This window comes from Sinocyclocheilus rhinocerous, unplaced genomic scaffold (genome assembly GCF_001515625.1).
Source record: "Sinocyclocheilus rhinocerous isolate Xijiao unplaced genomic scaffold, SAMN03320098_v1.1 scaffold942, whole genome shotgun sequence".
In the NCBI taxonomy this organism is placed as follows: Eukaryota; Metazoa; Chordata; class Actinopteri; order Cypriniformes; family Cyprinidae; genus Sinocyclocheilus; species Sinocyclocheilus rhinocerous.
In genome coordinates, this window is record NW_015627890.1 from 3,305,943 (window position 1) to 3,331,353 (window position 25,411).

Below are 25,411 nucleotides of genomic sequence, written 5' to 3' on the forward strand. Positions count from 1 at the left end.
GTTGTTTTGATTAAGTAATAATAACTTAAATACAGGTAATTTACAAAATTAAAGTTCATTGAAAGTATGTTTTTTTTTACATATTAAAAGTTTGTTTTATAGCAAAAGCAGATAACTCCAAAAGTCGTTTTTTTGCAAAAGCAGATAACTCCACATTTCATGTTTTAGAGTTGAAAAAAACACTTGTTTAATCTTTGTAATCTCCTCAGATGACAATGTAGATGCCTGACAAACGTTGTTGTTGTTGTGATCATAAACTGTATGGATGTGATTACACGCAATACACGGAGCTTTTCCCTCACCATTGTAACGCACTGCTTTTGCAAGGTTCCGTGAAAATGTTTCAGCTTTTATTTTCCTTTTTCGCCCTGAAGAAGATATCACAAGTTCATCATGTTCGTCAAAATTATCCATCCCACTTTTTTAGTCAGCTTTGAAGAAACTCCTCTCAGCTAGCACGTCTTTTCAAAGTGAAAGTAGCCTTGTATGTATACTAATAGCACACTTGAATAAACGTATTTAGCTTTGAAGTCCTCTCAGCTAGCACGTCTTTTCAAAGTGAAAGTAGCCTTGTCACCTGACCTGAATACAGCGAGCTGATTCGCTAAAATGGACTTATCGGCTTCTGTTCAAAAACAACAAGGGCGCTTGGCTTCTGCAGTAAAACGTAAACTCGCAATGCCTTGAAAGTGGACAAAACCATTTTTTTTACAAAACGTGTTTAGGATTCAGATCGCTCTATACAATATGTGGAGAATAATGTACGGCAATCAGCTCGTTTTTTTTTTAAGTGCTGTTTACCGGTTTTTGCAAATGAACTCTTCATATATATATATATATATATATATATATATACTGTATATATATGTTACATGTTACACCATGTATTATGAAAAAATAGGCAAGTTTAATGCACTTGTAAATTTGGAGTTAATTCTGGACCTTGTATAAAACATGTAATAATAGAACAAACAAACAAACAAACAAACAACAAACGATCGATAGATAGATAGATAGATAGATAGATAGATAGAACAATAAAATGATAGAACGAACAAACAAACAAACGATAGATATATGATATGATAGAACGATAGCTAGAACAATAAAATTATAGAAGGAACAAACAAACAAACAAACAAACAACAAACGATAGATAGATAGACAGACAGACAGATGATATGATAGAACAATAGCTAAAACAATAAAATGATAGAACGAATGAACAAATGATAGATAGATATTCATCCTTCAAATGAATAAATAGACACTCTTCATTCATTTGTCATTGAAAGACGCCACTCTATCTTTGAAAGTGATAATTTCGGTATATTTGGGCCGTATTGTCTGAAAGCGCAGCAGGGCCTTTCAGCTCTGAATAGTATCTCAGACTACATCTTTTTAGAAATGCAAAGCTGCACTGAGTCTCTTGCAAGTGCCAAACTGTTTACGGCTTTGTTGAGTATGCATCTCAATTTAGTGTTCTTGGCTATATCTTTTCCATAGGTGATTATCCTTTCAGTGATTATTATATCTAGCGCTGCACACTACTGAGAATTTGTGGGTGATTGATTGTTTATAATATTTGCATGCGTTACATCACCAACCCTGAGTACAGACGGTCCAAACACACTTCCTCACATATTCAGCCAGTTGCTTGATTATTAACACTAGAATATCTGTTTTCTAAATTGTGATAATTAAAGACTATTGGCCTCATTTGGCTGTGAATGCAGTGGTGGGCATTTTCCAGCATCGCCCGAGGACACTTTGTTTAGGGAAAGTTTCCTGCTGATTTAATGGTTTGCCAGAGATAATTGGATTTGTTGTGTCAATAATAGTACTGATACTCATTAACATTTTTTTTTTCCTTTTTCAAAAGTAGCTGGAGGTACATCTGACTGCAGTCCATGGGGTCATGTCTGTACAGCATGTATGAACTGTAATCTAGTAGATCTGCAGTGTCTGGCAAGGAGAGTACTGGTGTATGTAATAATCTCATTTGCATACAATCATAATTAAAAGCTAGCAGGAAGTGGGCCGGATGGAGAGTGTGTGTGTTGTGTAGTTACAGTGGTGGGCAGCAGAGTGCTGACTCTGGTGGTATGTGCGCGGTGCATTACAACAAGCTCAGTGCTTTATTCAATAACCACGACAGCCCTTCTCACATACACCATTGCGGGGATCTTCTGAAATTAATCTGCTGATCCACAAGCCCACATGCCATACACTGCCTGATGATAACTCTCTGTGATATCAGAGCCTGTCGCAGAGGGAATTATGGGAACTGAAGTTCAGCGAAAATAGAAAAGAGCAGAATAGAAAGAAGAAATTAAACTCACTGGGGTGAGACTGTGAGAGAAGAGAAGAGATAAGAAGAGAAGAGAAGAGAAGAGAAGAGAAGAGAAAAACAGGATGAGATAAGACAAGATGACAACAGAATAGAGATACAACAGACATGAGAAGAGACAAGATCAGAAATTAAACAAAATGAGATAAGAAAATAAGAGAGGACACAAAATGAAATGAGACAAGACGAGATGAAAAGAAGGAAGGTGAGAAGAGCAGAGAAAGGAGGCAAGGAGATGAGGCATGAGATGAAAAGTGCTGATCAATTATGAGATTTGAAAAGAAAGAAAGAAAGAAAAAAAGAAAGAAAGGAGATGAGGAACAAGATGATGATTCACCATGAGATGAGAAAAGACAGAAGAAAGAAAAAAAGGGCAATAAATAAATAAATAAATAAATACGAGGAATAAGACTAAAAGACATGATCCATTATGAGATGAGAAATTAAAGAAAGAAAGAAAGAAAAGAAAGAAAGAAAGAAAGAACGTTAAAGGGAGATGCGAAGAGATGAGGCAAGAAGAAATGAGAAGAGGTGAGAAAAGAAGAGACAAAAGAGATAAGTGGTAATTAGAGAAGAAACAATAAGGAACAATAGTTCTCTTAATTCTCTAAACAATAATCCTCTATGACTGTTTAAAAAGAAGAAAGGATGGAGTTTAAGCAGAAGGCAGAGAAGCGAGTGTCACTGAGGTAAAGAGGGAACAGCAGAGATGAGAGAGAATCATGACTCCACAGAGGAGAAGTGCAGTGGTGCAGTTCTGTGTTCATTGATATGCTGAACCCTCAATGAAGAGAGAGATAGAGAGAGAGAGATTGTGAATGATAGCGTTTCTCAATGATATCATCAACAGTCTAAAGGCACTAGGACTGAAATAGTGATTTGGATGCCCAGGAATCCCTCTTCTTTTCATCTCTTTCCTTCTGTCTTTCTTTCATTCTATTTTTACAGCATTTACCTTTTCCCTCCATCTCTCTCGGAGCCCCAGGGGTGCAGCCCGAAATAGCCTGGCTTGGAAGTTTTATGACTCCAACCTCAGAGTCTCGCTGCATGCCCAAACTTCACGTCACCACCTTAATCTCTCCTTCACACACACACACACACACACGCACGCACGCACACACACACACCTCAACAAAGGGAATTATGTGAGGTGTGAACAGCAGCTGCTGGGCTATTGGGAGCCATTGATAAGCACAACTAATGCACTGGATGTGAAATATTCAGATCAGTGTTGGGAAGCTACTTACAAAGGGTATCTGCAAACCCAAAATTTTAAATACATTTTCTGAACTTCTGGAATTTGATTGGATCAAACCAGCTCATGGAACCGGGGTGATGTCAACAGAAAAGGAAAGGTTGTTTCCGTAAGAATTACAATAAAATTTAATATTGACTTAGTAGTCCAACTACAGTCAAAATGTAGCTAACAACAATACAACCATATACCATATACATATAACCATATATACACAATCGTTCAAAAGTTTGGGGTTGATATGATTTTGTAATGTTTTTGCAAGAAGTCTCTTAAGCTCACCAAGTCTGCATTAATTTGATCAAAAATACAGTAAAAACAGAAATATTGTGAAATATTATTACAATTTAAAATAACTGTTTTGTATTTGAATATATTTTAAAATGTAATTTATTCTTGTGATGCAAAGCTGGATTTTCAGCATCATTACTCCAGTCTTCAGTGTCACACGATTTTTCAGAAATCATTCTAATGAACACTAAATACCACACTATTTCATATTACTGAACCAAACAATGTTAAACTGTAGTACTTAACTAAATATTTATTTTGCTACAAAAAGATGACATACATTGTCACACAGGGGGTTCCGGGTCTCTGTGAAATGCTTTGTGCACGTCTGTACTCTTATCACGGATTATCAACACTGGTTCAGATGATAAACGGCATTAAAGCTTGCCATGCTCTTTACATGCAGGGGAATGTGTGTGTTTGCTTAGAATTTAATTCTCTGATTAGAGCTAATGATCAAAAACAAACAAACAAACACACAATCAGACAATGCATGTCAGCCTTACTGCATGCAGAAATCACAAATTAAGTTTGTATAGATGGTTTGAAGAAATAGACAGCGACAGGGAGGACGAGAAAGAGAGAGACGGGCTATCTGTCCACATCAGGGAAGAGGCTAATAATTACGAGTCTCCTTGCAGTGTCTCACTCTGCATTACTCCTCAGCTTGCGTCTCCACCACATTCACTCCAGAGCAATTACGTTTAGATGCTGGATAGACGTAGATTGTGAGAAAACAGAAAGAGAGGGAGAGAGAATGTGAAAGAGAAGATTGTGAGGAAAAACGAGAGAGACACAGCCCTTAAAAAGCGAACACATGAGTTGCATATCAAAGCAATGGATTTACTGGAGCCGGAGGGAGGCCGCATAACACATGGAACACGAGAGGAGAAAGCATGTAAGAAAGAGCGACGAGCAGCTGGGAAGGTTCTTCTGTGAAGCGGTCTCTAATGGACATGCAGCGAGAAAACTGTTTTGAGGGAAGCTCTACTCTTTAAAATGAAGCACGAAGCCCATGAGCCTCAAAAAAGCAACCCAGGACAACAGCATATCCCAAAGTCACCTTTAAAACCTCTTTAACGTTGTTCTCATTTTGAAGAATGTAAAAGGTTCAGAGCTGCAGGCACATTGCTGCTGGGTGGTCCTGATTATTAATGTTACCAATGATTACGTCCTACAGAAAATTCGGAAGTCAGAACGTAGGGCCGGAGTGTGTTATGAGATTATAGAAGGAGTTCCCATCACTTTTGACCAATGAATTTCCATGACATTCCCAGTTATTTAAGATTACTGGAAAAGGGTTTTATTAAGACATACAGTTATAGAGATTGTACTCAATAAAATCAAATAAAATATTAAGCATAACTAGACATTTATCTATATATATTTGCTATAAAACAGTTACATACTAAAAATAATTATATTTGATCATTTTAAAAAAATATATAAATTATTATTATTATATAGAATAATATGAAATTCGTGTAATAATATGTAAATACATACTAAAAGATAAAATATTTAATTTGTTTTATTTTACATGTTTGAATGGAAGACAATGGAAAAGATGTGTCAGTGTGCTGATTAAACTGCTTCTCTGTGAAATCAGTTCATCATGTTGACTACTTGGGAGCTAATCTTCACCATGTTGACACAAACACTTGAACGAATTGCTTTAAAACTTGTTAAAATAGTAGTCTGCAAGTGACTATAGCTGATCTCATCAGAAACATTCAGGTTGGCAAACCTACTGTAAATGATGAACACGGCACTGTAATTATTTAATGTCTGTAATTATGTTTACACTGTAATTATGTTTAATATGTAAATTATCAGGAAGTTTTTATTCTGGAAGTGAACCAATCCTTTAAAATAAAGTTTTTCTTTTTAAATATATTTAAAAATGTAATTTACTCCTGTGATCAAAGCTGAATTTTCAGCATCATTACTCCAGTCTTCAGTGTCACATAATCCTTCAGAAATCATTCTAATATGCTGATTTGCTGCTCAAGAAACATTTCTTATTATTATCAATGTTGAAAACACTTGTCCTGCTTAATATTTTTGTGGAAACCATGATATATGGTTAATTTATCAATATCAACATGTTTGGAGATAATGAGGACTGATTCAGAAATACATTAAATAGACTTCATAATGTCAAACAACATCCATGTTCATTTGTAAGACATGTTCTTGTTCTGTTTATTCAGTATGTTTGTGTATTATTTGGATACATAGGTGTCCTATAACACACAAAGGAGAAGCTGTGTTTCTTTGGCTCATATAAAAGATGCCCTTCATCAGGTCTGCAGGCACACTACATGCCCAAAGAGCTGCCCTCTCCCCTACTAGCGTGCTAATGAACTAACACAGCCAGAAACAAACAAACCCGCCTTTTGTTTTTCCCTCTTCCTCCCTCCCATCTTTACCTGTTTCTCTATATTGGGTCGATCTTGTTATGTGTAATTGGTCCTCTCACTAATTCTGGGCAGCTTTCTTCATTGATGAGTCAGGCACTGCTCTGTTTCATGGTGAGGCTTATCAAAGCATTTCTACACTGGCTTCAATTTAATCACAGTCGGACCCGTCACCTGCGCGTGAGTCCACTCTTTTTCAATATAAGCCATATGGACACACCCCGGGAATTCGGAGCTTACTATTCTCAGCCTCTGACTCACCCACACACGCACGGCTATGTTTACAATCTACGACTCCGTAAGAATCCGACCTTGTTGGTTGCCTGAACTATGAATCACGGCATCTCATACTTAAGCGCCTAAACTGTCATGATGGCTGCACAGTTGGACACGTAAATGTAAATATACCGATGTGAAACAGCGTGTTTCTCTTAAAACTAATTGCCATCGCGGAAAGATCTGGAAGGGGAGCGGACAGCATGTGCACCGGCAGACGGAGCGACAGGCTTTTTTTCTACGAGTTAATGACAGAAATCCCGTGGAGGGGATTTAGGCGATTTGCTTTTTGTTTCCAGCCTTTAGAGCAAATCGCAGTGTGTCGGAAGCAGGACAGTTTTCTGAACGGCTCTGGGTTGGCTGGGAAAAGAGAGGTGCAGTATTAGATCCTGATGGACATTTTTTGGACAGTCTAGTCATGTTTGCAATCATCATAGTGATGTCCTAATGAAGAAAAAGCTCCTGTAACAGCGTGTTTCTCTTAAACCTAATTGCCATCGCGGAAAGATCTGGAAGGGGAGCGGACAGCATGTGCACCGGCAGACGGAGCGACAGGCTTTTTTCTACGAGTTAATGACAGAAATCCCGTGGAGGGGATTTAGGCGATTTGCTTTTTGTTTCCAGCCTTTAGAGCAAATCGCAGTGTGTCGGAAGCAGGACAGTTTTCTGAACGGCTCTGGGTTGGCTGGAAAAAGAGAGCTGCAGTATTAGATCCTGATGGACATTTTTTGGACAGTCTAGTCATGTTTGCAATCATCATAGTGATGTCCTAATGAAGAAAAAGCTCCTGTGTCTCACCTCTAACTGCTCGCTGTAGCACAACATTCATGTCTGGTCACTGTCGCTCTGTAAAACTAATGAGTAAACATGCACTGCAAATCCCACTGGTCATCATTAGATTGTCAAATCACATGTTTAAAAAAGCAATAAGCCATACAAGGCCATGCATGACAGGAGTTTACTGTTATTTTGAAACTATAGTTTGCCAAGCTACAAGCTACTCATAATTTAAAGTAGTGGTAACACTTTACAATTAGGTTCTGTGCGTTAACATTAGTTAAAGCAATAGCTCAAATAAAATCACAATGAATAACACTTTTAAAGGGGTCATATGATGCGATTTCAAGTTTTCCTTTCTTGTATCGTATCAGCAGGGGCGTGTCTACGTGGTGGCACCGGCCTCCCCTGAAATTTGGCTGGCCACCCCAGGTGCCCCCCCTACCAGATGTCTTGCAATATGACGTGTGCTTTTAAATATTGTTCTTTTATGAATTGGCTCTGCTCTGTCACTGTCTCTGTCACTCTTTGTTTAGTGAGTGTACACGATGTATTATAACATACATCATTCCGCTAAACTAAATTGAAGCTAAACAAATGTCTAAACAAAGAACAGAGCCTGTTTTTAAACAACAACAACAACAACAACAAAACATTTTATTCTAGCTTCATGCAATATAAATATATATTTTTATCAACACTGGAATGTGGGTAAGTTTCGTGAAAAAAAAGCAACATTTTAAACAAAATGTTTTTGTAAAAAACGACATCTGGATCAGATTCAGCTCGACGATCAAAACATAGGTGGAATAGATCTCCATCAACACATCCAAAGCTTGCACGGTTCTATACCACTTCCTGGATCGTCATTTCATCCTGTAACGTTAGGCAGTTTTGATTTATTTAATGATTAATGTTTGATGATTGCATTGTTTTACACATGCATTTGCTATAGGCCTATGCGATCGCTTGTTTCTGCTACTTCTTCGCCGTGTTTTGACTCAGACGTTCAATACTCTCTCAGAAGATGCGTAATAGTGCCTCCTATTGTACATCGGTGAAAACACGGAAAAGCTGGAAAATTCCTTCAATGGCAGGGAAAGAGTTAATCATAAAGGTTTCTGAATGAATGAACAGTGAATGACAATTAGAATGACATCATGAAAAAATTGTACACTAAATACAACAGAAAAAAAAAATCTTAATTCTAATTTATATATAACTACATCATTCACCATGATTATTAGAGAACAATCAGTCCGTCTGGCTCAATAAGCACCACTGATTGCAGCAGACAACAGCACACTTCCCTTCCCCCAACAACATACTACAGAGAACACCAATCTTATTTAAAGCACCGATATTTAAAACAGTTAGACCCAGAACATTATTAGCAGCCATTAACGCAGCCACTTATTCTCCAGCTTCACTCTCTTACCTCTCTCAGTCTCTCTGAAAGCACCAGATAAAAGAAGTTAGAGAAGATTAAACAAACAGTTAAAGCATTTCTCTCTGACAGCAGGCCGACAGGTACAATAGTCCCACGGAAATGCTCTGTCCATCATCCCTCCCCCTGTATTCTCCTGCATTAGTGATTTTGTTAACACTGTGCGACTGCTTAATGAATTTAATCAGAGAGAAAGATTGCAAAGTTCACCTTTGATGAGCGATGTGAGGTGAAAAACATAATTTGCTGGCAGAATTATGTGAGAGACTGATGATTTTTCATGACTGTTGTTACATTAACAAGTATTGGCTGTAGGTGTGCGAGTTTTTGGGTTTGGATCCAAATTAAATTGGACCCTATCCTATCCCAGTTTAGATAAGAATAATTTACCCCAAAAATGGAAAATCATTATATATTCCCCTTCATGTTTCTTCAAACCTGTTAGCTGTTATCTTTTTATATCAAACACACACACTCACCAAAAAATTTTGTTTAAAAGATTAGAAACACTATCTATTTTAATACACAGTTATATATACAGTGGGTACGGAAAGTATTCAGACCCCCTTAAATTTTTCACTGACTGTTCTTGCATTAACTTGGCTATACTACAATGTAATAATGTTAATAATAATAATAAATAAAAAAACAAAATTTTTGAATATACATATTTTAAGTGTTACAATATATATTTACATTTGCATTATCACTCATATATTACATATTTAAATATTTATTATTATTATTATTAATAATATATTGTTGTTTTACTTACTCTTTTATTTCAAATTTGTATGACTTCCTATCTTCTGAGGTAAATTCTTTTTATTGAATTTGTTGATCCATTTAATAAAAAACACTCTTATATTTTCACAAATCGAATGATCTAGATCCAGTCACAGTGGTTAAGATTTTCAGCAATTAATGACAAACATTTTTTGGGTCTGTTTACCACACTATTGTACGGCTTCAGATTAACTGAAATATAATTTGTGAATCATTGGACTGTTTTTAACGATACTTTTATGGTGCTATTGCATCGGATTTGAATCCTGACAACCCCAATCTGCATTCACTTTCATTTGAAGCGAGGTCAGGATACTCTTCAAAAAGTTACCTGTTGTGTTACATACAGAAGAAAAACTCATACAGATTTAAAACAACGTGAGGGGGAATAAATACTGATTGAATTTCCATTTTTGGGTGAACTATTTCTCATTCGCATTCACTGTCAGCACAGCTTTCCCAGGTTCAGGTCAGCAAACAACAGATTGTTTATGGAGGGACTCCATCACCGTCAGGATTGTTTCTGTGGTGGAGGTGGAAGTCTGCAGTCAGCAGCAGCAGTGACAGAGGAAGCCCCTCTCTGCCCCATCACACACACACACTGCTTCAATCTATTGATCAGTCCCTAGCTATCAGAACATCAATAATGGGCTCCTGATCGATGGCGTTTTGTTGGTGTGTTCAGACTGCCCTTGGGAACAATGGGCCTTCACATGAGCTCTAACCATTCAGAAACAACAACACAGCCTTGTTCCAGAAGCCTGTTGCAATATCATATCAACATCATTAACGTGTGTGTAATCATAAAGGGATGGGAGAAAGACCCAGCACGTGTTACCTGTTATACTATTTTTATTGGATATAAAGGTAAACTGGATTTTAAAAGTATATTCTACTATATTCTGTCATATTTCTGCCCACTTTTAATATTAAAGAAGGTCTTAAATGTAATAATTAAACACACTAATTAGTTTTACTTGACAGTTTTCTACACTTTCCAACTAAACATGCAATTGCATCTTAAAAGTCAACAAGTCGACTGTGTTTACAATCAGTTTTATACGGAGCCCCGCACATGGCATGCAGGAAAAAAATAGTAGGCTAAATCGTGCGCACGATTTATTATTTCGTACCCTTGATTTATAAATTGTGCGCACAATTTACTTATTTTTTCCCTCCATTTGCTAAATCTTGCACATGATTTATAAATCGAGAGAACGAATTAGTAAATTGTGCGCACGATTTATTTATTTTTTTCTTGCATGTCAAGACATTTTCAAATGATACGGGATATTCACTGAGAAAAATGTTAGATGGGACTTAATAAAATAAAAAATTGGATAAAACAAAATAAAAAATTGATTAAAACAAAACATGAAATATAAAATAAAATATAACTAAATAATTTTTTTTTAAGTTACAGAAAAATTATAAATAAATAAATAAATGAACAAATAAATAAATAAAGCTGTATAAGGTAAGTCAATTATTTTAAGGTACAATTTATGTATGTCACAAACATAAACATTCAGAATGAGCTGTTTTTGCGGCCTTTCGTTGTGAATAATGTTTGTCTACATGCTAAATTGAATGCTTATATTCCAAAAAAGAAAAAAGAAGGGGGAAAACTGTTTTTTTTTTGGTAAAGATTTCTTTAAATAAAGGTCTTTTAAAAAAAACACACAAGATGCTGTTCACAAGATAAAACTTCTAATTAAACACCCTCAAAGTGTGAGTGAATCATAGTTAAGAGAGAAGGACAGAGTGCATATACAACATGCCACAAGCAGAAGGCTATTGTGTGTTAGGAAAGATGAATGTGTGTGTGTGTGTGTGTGTGTGACAGGTGGTGTGGATGGTGGGGGGCAAAAGTTTGGGGTAAGGTAAAGGTGACAGAGAAAGAATAGAGGTGGTCAGCTGTGACAGAAAAGTCAAAATGCACCGAGTGGCGCATTAACCTTGGGATCAAAGATATCACATGCAAACAAGCGCAAGCTGATGTAAGCGAAACGTTGACTCATTATAAGCAGACATAACACAAGTACAAACACCAGCACTGATCAGTGTCTCAGATATAAAAACTGACATTTGAAATTATTTTCAGAGATAACTACCATGTAGTCACTTATAGTAACTCTCATAGCCAAACTTTTGATTATCAGCAACAAATACAGTTCACAGTGCAGCTTATTCTGGCCAAGAATCACCCACTTAGACGGGAGGCGGACATTTCCATAATGTAATCCAATCACAGTTTAAAGTACAAAGCAGAGTATCCAGGTGCATTTAAAGATACCCTGTTTACTTGCTACTAAACAAAAGTCAGATGGATAAAACTATGTGCATTCAGAAACTACAGAAAGCCAGCCAATCAGATTAGAGCTTGCTGTTTTGACAAAGTTGCAATAGTCATACTGAGCAAGTAACGCAGATGTTCATACTGAGAAGTCAATGAATAAACAAATCAGCTAACAACAGATATTCCCACATTTTATTGGTATTGCAGGAGGAACACACAAATATGTGTGTGTTTGTTATGCAGCTCCAATTTAATTGACTCAGAAGGCTAAAGAAGTCTTTCAAATTGCCAGAAGGACAAGCTCACACACACACACACACACACACACACACACACGCACACACACACACACACACGCACGCACGCACGCACACGCACACGCACACACACACTCACACAAACACAAACACACAGAAAGCAGCAGTCTTAGTGTCTGCATGTTCTGTATTCTTCATCAGGCTTTATTGCGTCATCTCTTAGTCTGACAGAAAACACTCTATCAGGGGCAAAAATCGGGCATATACTAAAGCCAAAAAATATTTTTATATCTAGATCTAGATCTATCTATATACACATGCATTTACTCTATTTTATGTCATCATAAACATATGTATATTTTCTAATCTTAGTTACGATGGCCAAATACCTTGTGAAGCTGCACTATTAGTTGACTGGTACATAGCCTAAAGCTTTGAGTGAGTGTGAAAGTGCAGATGTTCAGACTCAGTGTATCTACACCATAATAAAGCAACATATGTTCTACTCTGTCACCTTAATAAAAGTTGTGAGTGAGTCAGCACAAATGCACAGGCCCTATGATACACAGGCATGAGTCAGCAGAAAGCCTCTTACAGCCATAAGCGGGTTGATGAGATGGGCTCCCTACAGCTGCAACGGGACAATACGAACCTACATCAAAACCACCATTCATTACACTGTCAAACACCATAAAACATCTATAAAAAACACACACGGACAAACATAAATCCAAAACCGCCGCTTGATTTGAGCATCATCTGCGACATGACCTTGCAAAACATAAATTAAGGCTACTCCAGCTTGCAAACATCTGTATTTATGCACACTTTAAATCACATTTCAGATGGCGGAATCGTTTCCTGACTGCTTTTGGATGCAGAACTGGGTCATATTTTTATGCATACATTGCATGCATGGGAAATGATATTTTATACATCTGGCACATTTGAGAGCGATTACACTGTGTCGAACATGCATCGCCCAGAGCGTCAGTGCATTGTGGGTATTTATTTAGGTCACTGTGTCTACACCACACGACTTGGCAGAGTTCGAGCGAACACAAATATTTTCATATCACTGAGAGTTAAACTTTGACAGTGAAATGCCACATCATTTGGCAAGCGCACATACCATACTGAAGCACAGACACCTGTTGCTAAGAGACAGGCAGATGTGCTCTTGTTTCCCGAATAACTACAGCTGCCTTCAACACAGTTACGTACCAACCGCGAAAAGCAAGAGATGGTGCTCTTGGCACGGAAAGCGCTAGACCTTGCCCGCGGGCCGCCAGGACAAGTGGCTGTTTATAAATGTTCACTTTAAGCACAGCAACACAAACTTCTTGACAAATACTAGGAACTAGTGGCCTCTTCAAATACCAATTCTATTAAGCTGCTTTAAAAAGTAATAGAGCTCTTTCGGGGGAAACTGGCCACATGACAACACCGTCCCAAAACTAGTGGAGAAGCACAACCTACAGACTTTGAACTCTAAAATGATACTGTCACATGGTCTTTGATTGAACCAGCCATGACTTTGTCACAAAGTAGATTATCAATGTGAGCTCATGTTTTCCCAGCATGCTCTAGTCTTGTACACCTCTACTTATTAATCTTTAAGACAGGCATGAAAATGGAATTGCTGCAAATAACAGCCAGATTAGATATTCACAAACATGATTAATGGCTGTGGGACACTCCCAATGCTCGTAGAATATTAACGACATAATGTGTGCGACAGCCACGTTTCCGTTACGCTGTAAGACTATCGCATGCATCGACGCCCACTAATGTTAAACAACAACACCCGTAAGACCAGTGAGCGTGTTTATCTGCTCGCTCTCTTGAGTGCCGATAAATTGATTCCAATTACTGTTGACATTCTGATTGAGCTTAACAGGATACATCTTTTAATATTACCTGGTTGTCGATGGAATGAAGTGAGCAGGGAATGCATTCAAGATCATGCAGGACAGCATTAAGAGATGTAGAAGCATTAAAACACATCACAGATAGAAAAACAGAAACAAATCTATTTTAATTTACACCTACAGCGTACTTCTCTACCTACTGTTTCTAAGAAAATACAGCTGAGCAACATGGGTAAAATTACCTTTATCATCCACAGAACCATGGCCATCCTCCGCCTTAATTTCATGCTCTACATAACGGTCTACATAGGGAGATTCTGCTGATGACATTAAGGAAAAAGGCAAAAATGAAATGAATGAATGAAATGAATTTAACAGCATGGGGACATAAAACAGAAAATTAATAAATATAACCATATTTACATACCATTACAATGCCCTACAAAATATCACAGTCAAAGTGAAATCAAAAATTTACTTTCTTATTTAAATCTTATTTTCAATCTTCAATCAAAATGTCATACAACATGCCCTTCCTCTGAAATGATTTTTCTTTGCTGTTAAAGCACACAGGCTAAAATGTGAAACAGTTGGGTTCTGGAAGTAAATCTCTCTCTTTCTCTCTTTTTTTTTTTTTTTTACACACATAGCAATTGATTTTGAATGATTCTATATAAAGCTAAGGTTAATAATCAACAATAAAACAGTGTTATTTCAACTTAATTTAAAAGAAGAAAAAAAAACATTCAACATACAAATTTTAAATTCCAGGTGAAGAAATACACTACCCATGAATCCAGAAAAATCAATCAAATTTATATATGAATATTTTTTATCAAAAAATCTCTCTCTCTCTCTCTCTCTCTCTCTCTATATATATATATATACACACACACACACACACACACACACATATGTATATATATATATAATTTTAGAAAAATTTATAATTTAATGCAAATATTAACTACTGGTCAAAACTTTGGAAAAATTATGATTTCACAGTTTCCACAAAAATATTAAACAGCAAAAAACTATTTTCAACATTGATATTAATAAGAAATGTGTCTTCATCAAATCAGCAAATGTATTTTCAGAAGGAAATATAGGCAAAAAGACTATCTTTCGGTATAGTTTTTTTTTCATTGCTGTCTCTCAACCTGACACTGTTTAGGGACAAACAATCTGCTATCTTAATTTAGCCAAATATAATTACTACAGACTAACCTTGCCCAAACCAGAACCCTGATTGTCTGTCATTTTTACATATGAAATATTACATAAGTCAATGCCTTTATGAAGTTGTTTTCCTAAAATGTGGGTTTCACCATCTTTGTAGGGACATTTGGACACACACACACTATATATTTATAAAAATACATTTTATATAAACCTAAATTCAGGACACATTAAGGTACAAAACTGAAAGGTTAACGAATGAGACCCACTGCATAGACAGCGTTGCTGAATCTGAAAATGAGATGTTGTTTTCCCAGCAGTGACTCATACATTAATGAACATCAGTGAGACAGGCATTATGAATATATCAGGAGCTGGGAGTCAAAGAGAGACTGCTGCAAGCTTGCTAGTCTCTTTGTAAGGTTACAGAGGTGCTACAAGAACAGAAAGTGCACAGGGAATATGAATGTTTTTTGACATATGGTGCTGTTACGTCAGAGATGTGTCGTGTGTCCAGTATATGGTTTGTTTCTGAGCTGGCACAAGCAGCATGCTGTCATGGTGCCACCAGATTATAGCAGCAACTCCATCTCCACCAGCATCCTGGCACTTCACGGCCACTAATGCACCTGCTGCCCAGCACAGGAATGTGAGTCAGGATGTTAACCCTAACCCTAAACCTACCCTAACAGTCTACTCTGAGAGTTAGTAGACTGTAGCAAACCTCATCCATCATTTCATCCTTTTTTGCTAAAGCCTAGTAACCTACTGCACTGGATCTACAGGGATCTTCATTCTATTGGTGGTCTGCAGTCTCAAACTGGTTCCATCTGACCTAAAGCAGTCTACAGAGAGTCCAGCAGGAGCCGCACAGTGCACACAGCTCTACACTAATGAATTTACCTTCCTCTTCACTTTCTTTGATAGACTCTGCCAGAGAGAGACAACACACATTCATCTGAGCTCTACAACAAGACAAAGTGTGCATTTGTTGGTCTACAATGCTGATTTTACTAGTGTATTTTGCTCTACAGATAACTATGACTATCACTATCTACTGAGTATACTCGTATAGCTACTCATAGATCTATGAAGAGGATAGAGGAAAGACAGGTGGAGATGAGTGGGCTTCATGTTTACCGAGCGTGATCTCCTCATAAACATTCTCTTCTGTTAGAAAATGGAATGAGAGAGAAGAGAAAAAATAGTCAAGGTAAAGACGGAGAATGAAGAGTGAAGAAGAAACAGATAAACAGCATTGTAAGAGAGGCAGAAAGAGATCAAGTGTTAGACGTACTGTCTCTTTGAACAAGCCGACAGACAACAGCTTATTGTGAACGTCAGTTATACTCCTCAGAATTTATTCTGGAAGTCCTTGGCTGGAGCTTCCAAATTTGATGTCTATGTTTACTTAACTCTTGTACTCAACTTGAGTATGGAGTAATCAGAAGTAGCGATATCAAATGTTCTGGTTCAATGGTCATACTAAAATTAAAAATATGTAATCATTTCAAAGCATATACCAGTAAATATCATGTAACCTGTTTTCAGATCCTTTATAATGTAACTTAGCACCAGAAGCTGTTGGGTAAAAACATATGCTCTTACCTTTGGTTTTATACAAATGTATCAATCACTTATCGAGCTTGAGATGTGACTTTACCCTCAATCTGCCCTAAAAATGCTACACTAAAAATATAATTCCTCAGTAGCAGGTCAGAGCCCCGTGAGGGGGATACATTTGCAGCCCTTATCCGTTTATCATCTGCGACCTCAAAGCAAGGCTGAAGTTAGTAAGCTCCAATGAACTGAAGCCACGTAGTTAAACTGCATTTCACATCTGTATGAGGCAAAGGACCATCAAAACATTCCCACATGAGCACGCTAAAGGTTATCAACCTGAAGTCATGAGTGGGTTTATTCAGGCCTCAAGGTCTAGTAGGCATTTGTGCACCAAAATGTGATTTTATCAGGGAGTGAGAGTCTCCAAAGGTGAACTAATGCGATTGGGGCACAAAATCACATCTCACACAACATTCTCACTGGGTCTCACACAAGCTGCATACTTCTTGAGATCTTACACAAAATCTCTGGATTATTCTAGATGAGGAAAAATGTGCCTGCAGTTATCAATTACCATAATACACACCCACCATGTCCATCTAAGTTTTTTTTTTTGCACAATAAATATATAAAATATTGAAAAATATTATATAAAATATGTACAGGTGCATCTAACAAATTAGAATATTGTGCAAAAGTTCAATATTTTTCATCAATTATTTCAGTAAGTGAAAATGTACTATATTCTAGACTCATGTAAATCAAAATGTTTTAAGCATTTATGCAGAGAATTACAGACTACAGCTCAAAAAAAGTATCTTAAATTATTAGAATATTTCATTTTGAGTTGAATGAAATGTCCATGCATACAGTAAAAATAGCAGGCATCTCTCAGTATAGTTCAGTAGTTTGAGATGCACCTTGTATTATACATTACTATTCAAAAGTTAGGGGTCAGTAACATTTTCTTTTTTTAAAGAAATTGATCATTTTATTTAGCAAGGATGCATTAAATTGATGAAAATGTGAAACTGAAGACTGAAGAAATGGCTGCAGGAAATTAAACTTTGCAATCACAGGAATAAATCACATTTTAAAATACATTTAAATGGAAAACAATTATTATAAATTGTAATATTATTTCACAATATTACTATGTTTACAATATTTTTGATTAAATAAATGCAGCCATGATGACCATATGAAATTTATTTAAAGCAAAAAAAATCTGACTGACTCCAAATTTAATGAACTAACTGGTAGTGTATCTAAAATAAAAATGTATAAAAATAAATACATTTCATATTTAAACAATTTTATAATGTGATAAATTATCATAAATAATTGAATAATATACCTACCCTAACAGTCTACTCTGAGAGTTAGTAGATATGTAGTTGCAAATTAATGAGAATTAGTTGACATGTAGTTGACATGTAGTTACAAAGTTACTTATAGTTAATAGAATGTCTAAAGTGGACTATCGAAATAAAGTGTAACCGAGACTTTTGCAAATTTTGTTTCTTAGAACTAGTAGTAGGAGAAAGAGACTAGTAACGCTTCCTCAAGACATTCAGAAAAGATCTCAGCAGTATCACAAACTAAGCTAATATTTGTCAAGATACCAAAGATCTCAATATGATCTCAAACATTTCTCATCAAATCCACCCAAAATCAAATCGACTGAATTATGCAATCCACATGAATTTTATAGTTTTATACTGTTACTGTATGTCAACTTTTGACTTATTTGTTTTCATTTTTAGATAAAATTAATACTTAAATGTGGCATAACTAGGACCTTCAGATAGTCTCATTAATGCAAAAGAGCAATAATAGTAATAATAATAATAATATCCATTCAAATTCTTCAAGACCAAATGATCTGAACTCTGCCAGCGGCATAAATATATAACTTTTTACTCACATACTGTACACAAATATTTATCTAATCTCATCTCTATCTATATTTCTCACAAGGAATTTTAGAGGAAACATCTGAGACAAAGCTAATATTTAAATGCAGCATAACTAGGACATTTATTAAGACTCAAGTACTGCAATAAAAGGCAGCATCTGAGCAATAATAATCACAACAACATGTTCCATTCAAATTCTTTCAAGACCAAATGATCTGAGCTCTTCCAGTCGCATAATTATATAACGCTTTACTCATACTACACGCAAATAATCATGCAATGCATGTCTATTTGTATTTCTCAGAAGCTATTTTAGTAGAAACATCTGAGACAAAGTTAACACTTAAATGAAGCTCCACTAAGTTTTCTGAGCTACACTTGAGCAACCTCAGAGCAATAACAGCCTCCTCTGGGTACAAGCGGAGGACATTTTACTCTATTAAAATGCTTTAAGCATTAAATGTGACAGAAATCAGAATATGTGCAATATTTTTCCGTATAGTGGGAGGAAGGAAACACAGTAACATTGCCATGTATGTGTTCGGGGTGTTGGGTACAGATGTGTGAGCACAGGTGGGCATGCAAGTAGGGCACAGTGGAAAAAAAGTTACTGAAGGATAAAAACACCACTGTAGGGGGCTGTGAACGGGACACACACACACTCATACACACTGGAGGGCTGTGGGATGGATGCAGAGTTCTTTACCTTCCACTGCGTTTGAGAGGTAGTCTGGTTTAAAGCATGAATGGAGACAAGAACAGAACAACACATAAGCAATGAACCTGAGCCATGAGCGCGCGCACACACACACACACACACACACAAACACACACTTCTACAGCATTCATTCGCACGCTCAAAAGTGAGTTTGAGTTACAACCACATCTTTTAATAACAATGCATGTACGCAGCACAAACACATGAATACATGAGTTGAAGCTCCTCTGGATCAAGATTCCCTAGCTAGAGCACGTAAGCAAGGCCTGTGTGCCTGTTTGTTTGTGATTTGAGAGACGGTCTCCAGAGAGCAGTGTTTGACAGACAACAACCCGTCTCCCTGTTCTGAGACGTACCAGTGCAGATGACATGTTAAAAGATGGAAAATCATGTGCATCTTGCAAAACAGACAATCTGTAGGTCACTGTGGATCCAACTACAGTCCTGTTCATAACTTAGCCAGCAGATCTAGTTCTACAGGCTGTCTCAAATCATTTTCTGCTTATAGCAATGACAATATTTAACTGTATGCAACAGATACATATTTAGTTTAGCAAATCAATTGTATAAATAAAAATTATAGCTGTGTAATTAATTTACAAAGCATAAACACAGGGAAAATCTGAATTATTATTATTATTATTAATTTTTTTTTGTCAGTATGCCATTTTGAGATTATCGACCTATAACCAATATTACCCTGTTTTAGTTCCTAAATAAACTGAGTTGAACTCAAATAATCCAAACAGCCTTATCAGTTGATAACAGTTATCAATTATCAGTTGTTTTTTTCCGGTCCAATACACGATTATTTGAAAAGCAATTTTTTTTGGCAATAAAGTCACAAGTCTTCCCGGACAGCCCGATAAAAATGATAAAGAACCAACAAATCAACTGTAATAGCAAGAGAGACACATTGCAATGCACAAACCATGACTGTTGCATCACAGAGCAAACTTGGCCTAACCCCGCCCCTTTTCCAGATGATTGAGAGCTGTCAGGTGCAAAGCGAATAGAAGGGAAAGGGCACTCACCTTTGACCCTCTCTCCACGGTTCAGCTGGATCTCTCCCTCTCCCTGCGGTGAGTACGGTTTGACCACGATGAAGGTGCGCCCCGGCACGGCGCTGTAGAGTTTCCGTTTGGGGCCCCGGGCTCCTGAGAGTGTGTGCAAGGGCCCCGCGGGAGGAGGGCTGGGGTCCTGCTGGACTGTCCCTGGGCTGTAAACAAAAACATAGGTTACCGTGGTGATGCCCGGCAACTGGTAGCCAAATCCGGTGGTCAACGACATGGTCCCGCGAGAAGGCGGCAGCGTGCGTGCATGCGCGGGTCTCCTCGATATTCCCGAACCGGCCAGGGCCGTCAGGTGAAAGCGGCTCACTCCCTCTCTTCCTATCCCTCTTCTCCTCCTCTGCTCCTCTCTCCTCCTTTCTTCCACCTCTCTTCCCTCTGAGCACTCCCCACCCTCCCCCTCGCTCCCGCTAACGGCTGCCTGTCGCGAACAGCGGCGAGCGCTCGGGCTGCACTCGCCGCGAGTGGGGCATGTTCACTCCCCGTGGCTCTCACACACACACTCGCAAGCGCACACACTCTGTGACGCGGCTGCACCGTTTTCCCGTGGCTGGGCTGGCGAGCTCCCGCCCTGAACATTCTATCCGTACGCCGATGGTCGTCGACGACAACGCCAGGGGTCCGGATTGATTAGTGTGTGGGGGGGTTGAGCACGACTCACCTCACCCCCCTAAAACAGCCCTGCACCCACAAACACACACACACCCACACACATTCTCCTAGTGCTGTAATCAACAGCCCCTCCTATCCCCCTCTCTCTGCCCTCCAAGTCCTCCTCTCCCTCCCTCCCCTGTCTCTCTGCCCTCCCAGTCTCTCTCTCTCTCTTTCAGTAAGACAGCTTCTGAATGTTAATACAGCTGCAGGCAGAGTGGCTATAACCCTGTCTCTCTCATTCATCGCAAATCGTTCACCCATTCATTCCACACACACACGTGCCAGCGAAAAGGCAACATCCCAATATGATTCTTGTTTTTAGACCAGTCAGGAACAAAACTAGAATTACAGCAAAACACACACTCAAGACACATGAGGTTTAAAGGGCTTTAACAGGTTTGTGTGTCCAAAGGATGTTAACTTCTCCCTATTGGAATTCTGCTCAAATTGGTTGGATTCACTGAGAATGAATCACACTTGTTTATGCATTGTTATTTTGTGCTGTTTTAGTCCCCGATTCACTAAAGGTGTTATGCAAATGAGGTAAATCACACAAACATGCACTGAATTAAATTTGTGGAGAATGCAGCATACTCCGATAATCTGGCAGACTTTATTGGGAATAACTCTATTACATGTCAAACACACACACACACACACACACACACACACTGAATACTTAGGACCATGTTATATTTCAGTTTTTCTTTTTTAATATATCTGCAAAAATGTCAACAATTCTGTGTTTTTCTGTCAATATGGGGTGCTGTGTGTACATTAATGAGGAAAAAAAATTAACTTAAATGATTTTAGCAAATGGCTGCAATATAACAAAGAGTGAAAAATTTAAGGGGGTCTGAATACTTTCCGTACCCACTGTATATATATATATTGTTTTTTTCCCCCCAGCTTATACAGTAGTTAAACTGGATTGCAGGTGGTCAGGTGGAAAATTTAGTAGGTTTTTGTGCTAAATTTTGGAATGCAAAAACTGGTGCAACTGTTTAGCGAACTGACTCATCTGTTTTGATTCTCAAAAGGAAGTTGATATCTTCCAGCATGAGTAAGGAAATTCTTAAACCGGTAACACTTTACCATAAGGTTCCATTTGTTAACTATATTTAATGCATTAACTAACATTAACTAACAATGCGCAGTACACTGTTACAGTATTTATTAATCTTTGTTAACGTTAGTTAACACAAATACAACTGTTCATTGTTAGTCCATGTTAGCTCAGGTCCATTAAATAACAATAATAGACACAACTTTTGATTTCATAATGTATTAGTAAATGTTAGAATCAAGCTAAGATTAATAAATGCTTAATAAGTATTTTTTATTGTTAGTTTATGTTAAATAATGCTAACAAATGGAACCTTATTGTAAAGTGTTACCATTAAACCTTTACTGTCAAAATCAGTCAGTCCGAACACACATGCATATTCACACACTTTTTCCAGCTATCTCTCTCTCTCTCCATCTATCCCTCGCTCTAAACATCGAGCTCAGTGACGGCTTTCCAATTACTGCAGCGGTACGGGGCTAGAGTGACTGCAGCATGTAAATGCAGAGCAACAAGAAAGAGAGAGGAATTTAAGGGCGGAGAGATGATAAGAAACCGAGAGAGGAAAAGAAAAGGGCCGTAAAGCAAAGGAGGATTGAAAAGAGAAAGTTTCACAGAAGAAATGATGGACAGAGGCTGTAAGAAGTGAGAGAATGGATGAGAGACAGAGAGGTATGGAGTCCTGTCGTCACGGTTTCCTCTGACTCAGTATTGATCGGTCAGAGCCGCCACAAGCCTGTAATAAACAGCACTGAAAATCATCGACGGGCTCTGCAGTAATACCATATTTCACACACATCAATCATCATAAAAACAGACATACACAGCCTCTGACAAGTGTTCTTTTTATTTAAGACATTTGTATGAGGATAGATTTGAAGCAGTGCAGCGGTGCCTGGAAACGGCAGCCCGTAGATGACATTAACGTCACACTCCGCTCTGTCTGATCTCAGGCTGATCTGACTCTTGCCACGCACGAGGAAGTTTCACACGCTGTGTGAATCCACAAAGACATATGCTGTGTTTCAAAACTTAAAATCTAGCGAGCTGCCTACCGAGACAGTTTGAACATTCAGTCTAACTGTGCTTGATTCACTAGAATTTCATACACGATTTGAACGTGAAAATGTCTGATTTAAAGGTTTGATTCAAAATGTGTTCAATTCAAACATTCAGGCGTACCTATGAAACCCGAAAATATTTGATTCAAACATTCAATCTGAAAGCATTTAATCTGAACAACCAAACACATGATTCTTAGAAAGAATTTGTGACTCTGGACCACAAAACCAGTAATAAGGGTAATTTTTTTGAAATTGAGATTTATACATCTGAATGTAAGAATTTATACATCTTTTCTGAAATCTTACATCTGAAATAAGCTTTCCATTGATGTATGGTTTGTTAGGATAGGACAATATTTGGCCGAGATACAACTATTTGAAAATCTGGAATCTGAGGGTGTAAAAAAATCGAAATATTGAGAAAATCGCCTTTAAAGTTGTCCAAATGAAGTTCTTAGCAATGCATATTACTAATGATAATAAATTTTTTATATATTTATGGTAGGAAATTGACAAAATATCTTCATGGAACATGATCTTCACTTAAAAGACATAAAAGAAAAATCTATAATTTTGACAAATACATAATATTTTTGACTATTGCTACGAATTTACACGTGCTACTTATGACTGCTTTTGTGGTCCAGGGTCACATTTATTAATCTTAGTTAATGTTAATTCCTAAATTTACTAATAAATTATTAAGTTGTATGTGTATATTATTTAATAGACCTGAGCTAACATGAACTAACAATGAAGAGTTGTATTTTTAGTAACTAACGTTAACAAAGATTAATAAATACTGTTAGTTAATATTAATGCATTAATTAAAGTTAACTAAGGCTATGTTCACACTTGGCATCTTTTTTGACAAGAAAAAGTTGACAAGGGCGGTTTTTTTTAGTGGAAAAAAAAGTTGGCAGCGTTTCTGTTATAGCAGTCGAGGGCGTAGCTGTATTAAAAATGTCGAGAAAGAGGAAAATTGGCTCAGGAGCTCCGGTTAGATGATGCACGGTTTGTGGCATATTTTAGACTAAACATTAAAACATTATTATTATGCTAAATATTTTGTGCTCATATCATATAACTCTGTGTGCTCCGAAACTAGTACGATCAGTTTATCTACCGGCACCTTCTCCATTTTTTCTTGTTCTTGTTATGGAAACGACAGGTCTCGCTACTCGCTTGTCATTGGTCAGCTGTCAAAAAGGCGCTTGACATAGGGCGTTTTTTTCAGAAAAGTTAAAATTTTTTCAACTTGAAAAGACGCTCTGAGCTGCAGAAAAAGACGCCGGCGGTGGCATTTAAAAAAGCGCTCAGGACTTTTTTGAAAACATGGTTTTCAAAAAAGGTCCATAGGATTACAATGTAAAACAGACCCTGGCAGCTTCAAAAAAGATGCCAAGTGTAAACACGTCTTAATGAGACTTTTTTGTATTGTATTGCAATAATGCCCAAACAGGTTTGATTTAAAAGTATGCAATCAGATAATGCATATGATACATAAAAAATCATTTAAAAAACATTACATTTTAAAAACATTTAATTTGAATGTTCAAACTTACTTTAGATTTAAACATTTAAATATGTCTATGATGGCTAAAATGTTAGACTAAAACATTAAAATATTCCTGATATGTTTCATACAAATGTTTCATTCAAAAGCATTGAATTTGAACACACCTATGATGCCTAAACATGTTCAATTTGAACATTTTAATTTACCTGTGATGTTCTAATGATGCTGTCTAGACAGGCACTTTCACTTACATAAAAATATACAGGCAAGCATTTATGTTTTTCAAGCACATGCCTACAATGCCTAAAAAATTATTTTAAAGGGTTAGTTCACCCAAAATTCTGTCATTAATTACTCACCCTCATGTCGTTTCAAACCTGTAAGACCTTCGTTCATCTTCGCAACACAAATTAATTATCTTACTCTCCAAAATGGCGCTACAGGGTGACGCGGAGGAGACGAATTGTTGAATAAAGTTGTTTTTTTTTTCTTTTGCGCACAAAAAGTATTCTCGTAGCTTCGTAAAATTACGTTTGAACCCCTGATGTCACATGGATTATTTTACCGATCTCCTTGCTACGTCTCTGGAACTTGGGAACATTTCAGTTGTATTGCTGTCTGTCCAGGGTC

The 25,411-nt window shown here is 37.2% G+C and overlaps 1 protein-coding gene across 6 annotated transcripts in view; it reads right to left on the bottom strand.

Moving 5' to 3' along the window:
• Positions 1–25,411, bottom strand: part of LOC107735742 (SH3 and multiple ankyrin repeat domains protein 3-like) — a 119,484-nt gene that overhangs the window by 51,101 nt on the left and 42,972 nt on the right. For 5 of the 6 annotated variants that reach the window (XR_001639506.1, XM_016547332.1, XM_016547362.1 and 2 more), the window contains exons 6-10: positions 20,443–20,627; positions 19,397–19,420; positions 16,349–16,378; positions 16,112–16,138; positions 14,272–14,349 (exon numbers count right to left, since the gene is read on the bottom strand). Coding sequence is in view for 5 of the 6 variants with exons in the window: in XM_016547332.1 (XP_016402818.1) it covers positions 14,272–14,349; positions 16,112–16,138; positions 16,349–16,378; positions 19,397–19,420; positions 20,443–20,627 (344 nt within the window). In the remaining variant the exon portion in view is untranslated. The remainder of the gene's footprint in view (positions 1–14,271; positions 14,350–16,111; positions 16,139–16,348; positions 16,379–19,396; positions 19,421–20,442; positions 20,628–25,411) is intronic. The other variant, XM_016547339.1, reaches the window with a different exon arrangement.